The sequence below is a fragment of the Chanos chanos genome, chromosome 5, assembly GCF_902362185.1.
Source record: "Chanos chanos chromosome 5, fChaCha1.1, whole genome shotgun sequence".
In the NCBI taxonomy this organism is placed as follows: domain Eukaryota; kingdom Metazoa; phylum Chordata; class Actinopteri; order Gonorynchiformes; family Chanidae; genus Chanos; species Chanos chanos.
Genome location: NC_044499.1, coordinates 48,345,815 through 48,354,964, shown reverse-complemented (window position 1 = coordinate 48,354,964; position 9,150 = coordinate 48,345,815). Strand labels below are relative to the sequence as shown.

Sequence of the window (9,150 nt, the reverse complement as noted above, 5' to 3'; positions counted from 1 at the left end):
CCGTCAGATATACGCCCTTTCATAAATGTTTTTTTTAACTGTTTTAATTGTTTGTCTGTCTAGATAAGATAAAATATGAACGCAGAAAAACAGTAGGCGTTCAAAAAAAAAAAAAAGACAGTCAAACAGGTAGTTCTGTTGCTGTAGTATAGATTTAAAAGGGTAAAGAAATATATAAAATTAATGTGAAAGAAAAATATTTTGTCACATTATCATATTTGACCCTCAGATATTGCCCCTCTCTGTCTCAAACAATATGCTGTTTTAATGCAGGTCTCATATTTGAGGAGGAATGTGTTTTTTTTTCTGTGGTTAATTCATTTAATCATTTTTGACGGAGCTACATTAACAATAGATCAGCAATGAGAGTAAACAGCGTAATCTAAACCGTGATTTCAATCAGACTGCTGCAGACCAACATACCACAGGTCACAAACAAAACAAACAGTTCACGATTACCTGTTTACATCCGGTTCAATCACGCTACTGTCTGTTGGACGCTTCGGATGACAGACACAAAATCTATTTGGTGGGTATTTTAATATAATGCAGCATCCTGGTGTGTGTGTGTGTGTGTGTGTGTGTGTGTGTGTGTGTGTGTGTGTGTGTGTGTGAGTGTGTGTCCACAATGTCCATAGAGATATATAATCTCGAAGGGAATTACTAAATATTACAACATCAAAGAGAAATTTGGCAAATGTTTTTCCACGAGGGAAAACAGATCCCAGAAACTCCTAAGGAAAATTTCATTAAAAAAAAAAAAAGAAAGAACAGAAATAAATAGAAGAAGGGTACAGCGGTTCATCCATTGAGCATGTAAGTATATAGCACCATCTGTTACACACTGGATCTTGTTTTTTTTGTTTGTTTGTTTGTTTGTTTTTAATGAATTGCTACATAGGCAGAGTGGAATAGAACACTTTATAGAACTACTATTAAGAAAGATTTAAAATCATATATATCATTTTATCTTCTTCTTTCAGGCAGCACTAACAGATTTAGAAATAAATCATTTAGTACAACGCTATGGAAGAAGTATCACAAAACAGTGACATGTCATGAAAAAAAAAAATCAAGTCACTACATGCCACAACAATTAAGTATGAGAAAGTGAAATGAAGCGATAGACTCCACTCTGCGTCTGCTGCTGGGTAAAGAAAATCAAAGTACCAAGGCACTGATGAATACCAAATAGAAAAACTCTTAAGTGTTACAGCCAGGAGGAGGGCAGTCTGAGGTCCTCCCTACTGTGCACACGTATTCCCTACTGTGCACATGTGTTCAAATGCAAATGTTGGATGCGGGGGGGGGGGGGGGGGGGGGTTAAGATGAATGGTTTTACTGGGAGAACAAATGAAAAAAAAAATTTAATTAAAAAAAGTTGGAGAGAGGTGTTAGCTGAGGTTGGTGGGAGAAATTTAAGGTTCTAACGGTAAAAGTAAATGGCATGCAGGGGGGCGGGAGGGGGGGGTGTGGTCATTTGGTCTCTAGAGAATTCTAGCGTAAATATATGATTGGCACTCTCAAAATAAAGTGCTTTAGAGAAGAAGGAGGAAGCTGATGGGAGATGCATCAGCTGGATGAGGGAGTTGAACATAAACACAGAAAAGAGGAGAGGAATTAAAACAATTACACAAAAGATCGTTTAAAAATGCCTCTTGTCCCAGATCTAAATTACAAATCACGCAGGACCGGATTTAACAATCCTGTTGACTTGCGTTTACATACAAAAAAAAAAAAAAACCTATACTGAACATAAAACCATGAACTGCTTTTGTAATACGCTTAATGTTTTGATTCATTTGACCAGCTATGAAACAAACCAGTAATTTATCCATTAAACTCTATATGCTTTTCAACATGTACGAACCGCTAAAACACGTGTTAAATCTGGCCCTTAGTCTTCATTATGTGTAAAAATAACTCATCAGTGTCATACTGGTATTTGTAGTGTTTGACTGTGAGCTCAAAAACTAGGATACAACCTTACTGGTAAAATATTACAGTAGTATTGAAACACATATGAACAGGTAACAACTCATAGATGTCAATCACACAAAAAAGAAAAAAAAAAATACAAATATCTGACAATAAAATGTATACATAGTAACTATATATGCAAAAATGGAAAACAATTCACACTAGATTTGCGGGGGCCCCAGAGGGGGGCATGGCAGTGAGGCGGAGTGGGGGTGGGGCCAGGATCATGGGGGGGGGGGGTCATGTTTATGAGGCCTGGTCTAGAGCTCTGAGCAGATCACTGCCCTGCAGAAGGTTCAAATGGCCCTGCAAAGGCACATTTACCTCACAATCATAGCGCGTCAGTTCAGGCAGACCGAATGAGTCAAAGGAAGGCCCCAGAAGTTGGCTTATCACACCTGACAAAGGGTTGAAAGACCTCATTAAGTTCCCAAAATACCACAAAAACAAACTACATGTCATAGCAAAGAGACGCCTCAGGCATTTACGCTGCTTATTTTGGTGTCCTGAGGTTAGAAGTAATGAAAGGGAAGAGTGACAAAGAGCTCTGAACATGAACATTGATCTAGTGAGCACTTAATGTGGGCGAATGGAAAGCTCACCTTTGGTTTTGGCAGAGGGTAGCATGTTGTACTGGTTGTAGTCAGAAGAACAGAACTTTTCCGACACGGTCTGACTAAACAGTCCAGACCCTGAGCCTGAGGAGCCCAGCTCCACACTTTGCAAAGTGGAAAAAGCATCTATGAGAAAAAGAAAAGAGAGAACAGAGAGAGTGGGGGAAAGGGAACGTGAATGAAGAAACTGATGAGTGCACAAAGACAATCGGAGAAAGAGATAGAAAGAGAGATAGATAGAGATAGAGAGAGAGAGAGAGAGAGAGAGAGAGAGAGAGAGAGAGAGAGAGAGAGAGAGAGAGTGTGAGAAACAGAGAGAAAGAACAGTTACCTGGAAGCACACTAGTGCTGAGTGACTTCCTGCCTGAGAAAATACAACTGTCACTGCTCAGTGCCTTCCTCCTCTTCCACATCGATTCTGTCGAGTCATTGTGTGGCATCTCATTCTGCTACAAACACAAAAAAAACACCTACAGTGTAGAGATAGTCTCTCCAGAAACCAAGCCTGTGTTCAGACAAGGGTGAGGTAGACTGATTCTTACCTGAGGGATGTTGGGAAAAGAAAATGGTGCTCCGAACTCTCTCTTACGTTTAAAAGTGTTGGCAACAGCAAGCTGGCCCAAGGTCATTTCCTTTCGTGTTTGAGCAAAGCTCTCAAAAAACCTGACAGATAAAAACAATTACTTTACTTAGAAAACCCTTGGTGTGCTTTTTTTTATTTTTTTAAAGCAGACTATACTAACAGCAGTAAGTACTAAGCAATCAAGGAGTCAAAGATGATCTGTCAAAAGGAGAAGACACGATTCAAAGCGACACAACACGAGAGCAGCTTCACATTAAGAATAAAACATGGTGACCGCGTCTAGACAAAGTGAAACTGAAACTGCAAGTTGCATCTGTCACCTTTGCTCACGGGGCAAAACGTTGCCGTGGTTCCGATTCTGATCCATCTGCGGTCTTGGCTGAGGGCCCACGTGTCCCGCATCGGAGCGGCCGTAACGTAAGTGCGGGTCGGGGGGCCACTGGGAACTCTGCTTGCCAGCCCTGGAAGACAGCAGTGTGCTGGCTGGATCTGCGTAGCCTGGAACCAGAGCCTGGTCTGAATAAGTTCCAGCATTTCTCTTGTTATCTGAGGGGGGATGACCTATGGGCTGGAAGAGGCTAGCCACGCTGCTGAAACCGAGTTGGGACACAGTGTTCAGGCCTTGGGCAGGTTCAGTCTCCTCCTGGCAGATGGGGTTCAGCTGGAAGTCTTCACCATCCATGGGGATGTACGGAGCCAGCGTTTCCAAATCCAGATCACTCAGGTCCAACTACACGTAAGCAGAGGATGTTTTGAAGGATTGTATACTTGTTTGTTTTTTTTTCATGATTTAGACTGTCAAGAGTATATACAAGAGACTTAATTGAACACCTTGGGTTTTTTTTACAGACCACAAGATGTCTTCATAAGATGTTCATAAGTTTACACTGTATTACTGATATTATTCTAATTCACTGACCTGTGATTCTGTGGAGCTTTTGGGTTCACTATCCAGAGCAAAGAGTTTCTCCGTGAATTCCACCTTCAGTTCTGTATCATTGTTGCCATAGTAATCTGGGCTGCTGGGCTGGAGATTCAACAGAGAGGCCAACATGTCACGTGAGTGATAAGGTTATTCTATTACTGGCAACACAGAGAGAGAGAGGGTGAGAGAGACAGACAGAGAGAGAGAGGGTGAGAGAGACAGACAGAGAGAGACAGAGGTAGAGAGAATACATGTACCGTGGAGCAGCCACTGCAGTTGCTTAGGGTGGGCGTGGCACTGGGTGTGGAACTGGGTGTGGCTTTGCTCTGAGGCAGGCTCTGAGGCACTGTGAAGGAGGCGGGCACCTTTGGCTGTTTGCTCTCTGGACTGGGCTGGGGAGGGTCTATTCTCCACCGGTGACTGGTTCCTGGGCGACTGGACACATTCGAGTAGAGAGACGACTCCTCAAACTGAGGACTTCCTACAAGAGTAAATGGTAAATCCAGTTAGATTACTGTTAAACAACAAGTATCTGACTGAAATATTGATAAACGACAAATAGAAAGACAGACAGACAGACAGACAGACAGATATATAGATAGATAGATAGATAGATAGATAGATAGATAGATAGATAGATAGATAGATAGATAGATAGATAGATAGATAGATAGATAGATAGATAACAGAACTAAAATCAAGCCTTATGTGTGTTGGTTTTGAAAGGAAATTGTTTAGTTAAGAGAGATTCCCCATGCTCACCAGAGTGTGATCTGAAATGAACAGAAGAGTGGTGATTAGGTGGTCAGTTGCATGCAGTTATTTCAGTGATAAAATGAGCTGTACAGTAAAGATGTGTGGATGTAATCAGTCTTTATAATGATCCCAAAGATCGATTCCGTTCCATTATAAGAGATGCATATGCATAATCTTTGTCCATTCCCGGCAACCTGAACCTGGATTACAGTTTATGCCCTGAGACTATGCCTCTACGTTCAGAAAAATCAGTGAATAATTAAAATCCATAAAAATCAATTTCTTTTATTGAACAATTTTCCTCGCATCTTAAATATATTTTACAGTCTCTTTTAAACAGTCCAAAAACCAATGCGCAAATGCTGATGCTAAGCCAATCAAAGCCAAAAAAAAACATCTGGAAAAAACGCGTGACTGAATGGAAAGAACCCACACTTTCACTGCCCTCAACTATCTCTCTGTTATACAGCGTACCCTGCATGCAAAGCCAAGCTACAAATGAGCTATGGTACAATAGAGCGGCGGCAGCAAAGCTCGTAATATTGCGCGAGCATGTGTGTGAGTGTGTGTTTCGAGTCCATGTGTGCGTGATCCTGAGGTAGAGTCGGTATTAGTCGGAGCACATGCAGATTGGAATGAGGATGGACAGTCGGTCAGTCAGATGAGCGGTTCAGGGGAGTAAAGGGTAAAAGGACTGGGGAAGTGATGGGGTAGGTAGTGATGGTACTGGCTCTGACCAAAGTCCAGGGCAATGATGGCGTCGCCTGGCGTTGGCGCCAGCTGAGCCAGGTCCTCTGGTTCCTCCTTCAGCTTGGTGAAGAGCATGTTGCCCGCCTCCGGCACCGAGCCCGCGCCGTTCTGGCCGAAAATCTCGCCCATGTCCAGCATGCGGTGGGGCTTGAACAGAGCTTCGGTCTGATCCATGGAAAAGATCACCGACTTCTCCTCAATGTTGCTGCGGAACATCAACATCGTTAATAAGACAACTCTGCCGCGGGTACAAAGCGTCGACGCACTTTATCGAGGACTCCTTTCGGACTTACCTCAAGACGTTGTTGATGCACACTATGCACTGGGGTTGGGAGTTACGGCTGTTGTAGATGACTGTGGCTTGGGTCTCCATCCAAACGTAACCTCCATGTTTGGCTAACATCCGATACCGACCACTCACCACCTGGCCTTTAGTGCACACTGGAGAGGAATGGGAGAGAGGGATGGAGAGAGAGAGAGAGAGAGAGAGAGAGAGAGAAAGGAGGGAATTAAGGAAAGATTCAAAGCTATACACATACACACAAGCAACCAAGCATCGATATTTGCCAAAATAAATACACATTTGAGAGATCTGATTATGCTGCAAGCGCAGTTAAAAACAAAACATGTACGCAACAGAAGACATTTATAGACCAGCTTAGTGACCACATAAAAGTTTAACCACAAGCGCTTATCATTCAAATCTCTTAAGCTGTCGAATAACAGCCACTTTAAAGCATCTAGCACAACCACGCTATGGTCCTGGATCTGAGAGATCTAAGAAACAACACTGGTGCAAAGCGAAACGCAGATGTTAAAAAAAAAAAAAAACCCAAGCAAGCTTCAAAGCCTTGTTCGTGATTAATCTGCTGGCTGATTGGACGGCAGGGCGGGAGACCTGGCGCTGCCAGCGTTTGTGTGGTCTGGCGGACTTGCGCCTGTTGTCCGTGCAGTCACAGGACAGGGGGCTAATGGGATTCGCGGTATCTGTACATGAGCCAAGGTCCTCGCGTAATAAAAGCAATCGAATCAGCGTCCCGGGAATGGCTTATTACCACTTGCATGAGGGCTAAATGCGGTTTGACAAAAACCCTCTGGCTATGGAAGGCCCGCACAGGCGTGAGAACGATATCATATTTAATAAGTCAAAGGCGCCGAGCGTAACAGGTCAGGAGAGAAAACTCAAAAGGCCAGTACTGTTTGAATTACAGCTAACATCAATCAGAGGCAGAGATGGAAAAGACAAACGCTTGTTTACCACCCCTAAACCTTTAAAGCCAGTCCAGGTGAGAGCAGACTGCATGACGACAGTAGTGAGGAGAGAGAGAGAGGTGAGGGTGAGAAGAACGGCAGAGAGCTGTAATTTACAGGCCTCGCTCCGGGTCAGGCCATTCCAATGAGTGCGTGCAGACAGGACGGGAGTCACATGTCCCCGTGGCCACAGAGAGAGGGAGGCCTCGAGCGTGGGTAATTTATAGGCGGGCGCCGTTGTCACGAAGAGCCCACGTACAGTACTGGGATTCGAATGGAAGCCAGTCAAGAGAGAGAGAGAGAGAGAGAGAGAGCGAGAGCGGCAGAAAAGGTCAGGTGTTTTCAGTAAAGTAATAATCTGAAGGACGTGAACGTAGTTTTTTTTTTTTCCTCCTCTCAGCCGTAACAGGCACCCGTCTGATTGGTCAGGGGAGGAGACGCAAGCCCTTCGATCGGCGAAAGAACCGTGGACCTCTCCCAATCTCCCAAACGTTTTTGATAGGTTTTCCAAAAAAAAAAACAAAAAAAAAAAAAACATCACAGGTTTTGAGTTACAAACCGGTCGAGTTCATCTGGCTGCTGATTTTACAGTGATGTCGGTGAGCGCTGTCAGTAAGAGCGGAGATGACTCTTTTTTTTTGCTTCTGGATGGAGGCATGCGTTAAGGCAAATAAATAATGCAAGGGCAATAACGATTGGAGTTTATAAATATCTTGGAATAATCCCTGGAGCAGAGTTAGGACATCTGCTTCCCTCAGTCAGCCCATGGGACGGGCCGCAGTTCGAGGGGACTGTAGCTCAACCTTTACCCATTTAAAGAGATAAGCAGCAAAGAGCCGCTGCCATGCGGCGGGTTATTTGAGGACCACATCAAGGCTCAAGCTAAAAAACGTCTAAATGTTTAATGGCAAAATACATTCTTGGAGAGGTTACCGATGTAGCAGAGAGAGAGAGAGAGCGAGAGAGAGAGAGAGAGATGGAGAGACACAGAGCGAAAGCTGGGGGGGGAAGGGGTATATGTATGTTCCTGAAACTTTCACTTACAGTTCTGGTGGCTTTTCGTCATGTTGTGTGAGTCTAGTGCATGGTAGAACTCATACACAGAGCGTCCGAGTAAATCCTCAGGCCGATAGCCAATCAACTCGCTCACCCTGTGAGGCAGATACAAGCACAGACATGATTGGACACAATCATCAAATACATAAAAATAAAGCCTCAACACTCACACAGGTCTATCCTGAGAAATCTTAAACAAATCTGTCAAATCACAGGGGTATGCAGACACACACACACACACACACACACACACATACACACACACACACACACAAACGGAAGACGAAAACCCTCTTTGATATAAACACATTTGTGGTTCCGCTAATGTGTCAAAGCTAACAGCGAGAATGAAGCCAAGACACAGTAAAGAAAGATTCATATCTTTTCTCAAGTTTTATAAGCTGCACCGTTGAAGGACTGGCCAAACAATACATCCACTCAATAAGACAAATTTGTGCTTTGTGCACGCCAAAGTCAACACTTTCACCTCCTCAGTGTGAGAACAGATCATGACAAACAAGACCCTTGTCTCCTGTAAACATGAATCTCTCTCTCTCTCTCTCTCTCTCTCTCTCTCTCTCTCTCTCTCTCAGCTGAGCGTTTGGTTTTCCTTTATTCTCCACAACCCTCTTTGATGTCTTTTTGTGTTCTTTTTCTTTTTTCCTCTCTTTCTTTCCGCACACTCAGCAGCAGGATGAAAGTCAAACCATTTCATATCAACAGTCCTCTGTCTAGGGAGTTAAGGGCCGTGAGCTCCTCTGGGTTGGCCTCTTGATTTAAGCAGAGAAAACAGAATATACATATCACTATTAAAAACCCAGACAGACAGACCATTGTCAACAGACTCCCAACCACTGGATGAAATACAAGTTTGACTGACAAGATGGGGGATCTTGCTACCAACATGATCGCAATGCTGTTTTAGGGAATGAGGACAACATCACACATGAGACCACATTCCACATTTGTATTTATTATGATCCTTTTATATACAATTCACAGTTATTCAACTCAAACCGTTATCATGGTAGATACGACTTTGGTGAAACTGAGTGTGCATTTTACGCCAGTGAGGGCCGTTATATAGTCCCAACGTTTATAATCAAAGTGCAATGAAAATTTGCGAGGGACTAGTGGGGGGACTTTTGATTCGTAAGGTCCTTGTTTTGAGTGGAGGCGTTTTATCCTTTCATGAGAATCAGTCTAGTCACATCGGTGATCAGAACAATTACTCA

The 9,150-nt window shown here is 43.5% G+C and overlaps 1 protein-coding gene across 3 annotated transcripts in view; it reads right to left on the bottom strand.

Moving 5' to 3' along the window:
* Positions 1 to 1,325: 1,325 nt before the first annotated feature.
* epas1a (endothelial PAS domain protein 1a) overlaps positions 1,326 to 9,150 on the bottom strand; it is a 21,809-nt gene continuing 13,984 nt past the window's right edge. The window contains exons 7-16 of one of the 3 annotated variants that reach the window (XM_030773997.1): positions 7,904 to 8,010; positions 5,902 to 6,049; positions 5,596 to 5,813; positions 4,360 to 4,583; positions 4,097 to 4,204; positions 3,498 to 3,907; positions 3,137 to 3,257; positions 2,926 to 3,040; positions 2,583 to 2,720; positions 1,326 to 2,378 (exon numbers count right to left, since the gene is read on the bottom strand). In XM_030773997.1, the coding sequence (XP_030629857.1) occupies positions 2,227 to 2,378; positions 2,583 to 2,720; positions 2,926 to 3,040; positions 3,137 to 3,257; positions 3,498 to 3,907; positions 4,097 to 4,204; positions 4,360 to 4,583; positions 5,596 to 5,813; positions 5,902 to 6,049; positions 7,904 to 8,010 (1,741 nt within the window). In that variant the 3' untranslated portion in view covers positions 1,326 to 2,226. Of the gene's footprint in view, positions 2,379 to 2,582; positions 2,721 to 2,925; positions 3,044 to 3,136; positions 3,258 to 3,495; positions 3,908 to 4,096; positions 4,205 to 4,359; positions 4,584 to 5,595; positions 5,814 to 5,901; positions 6,050 to 7,903; positions 8,011 to 9,150 lie in introns of those variants that run through there. The other 2 variants (XM_030773996.1, XM_030773998.1) reach the window with 2 other exon arrangements.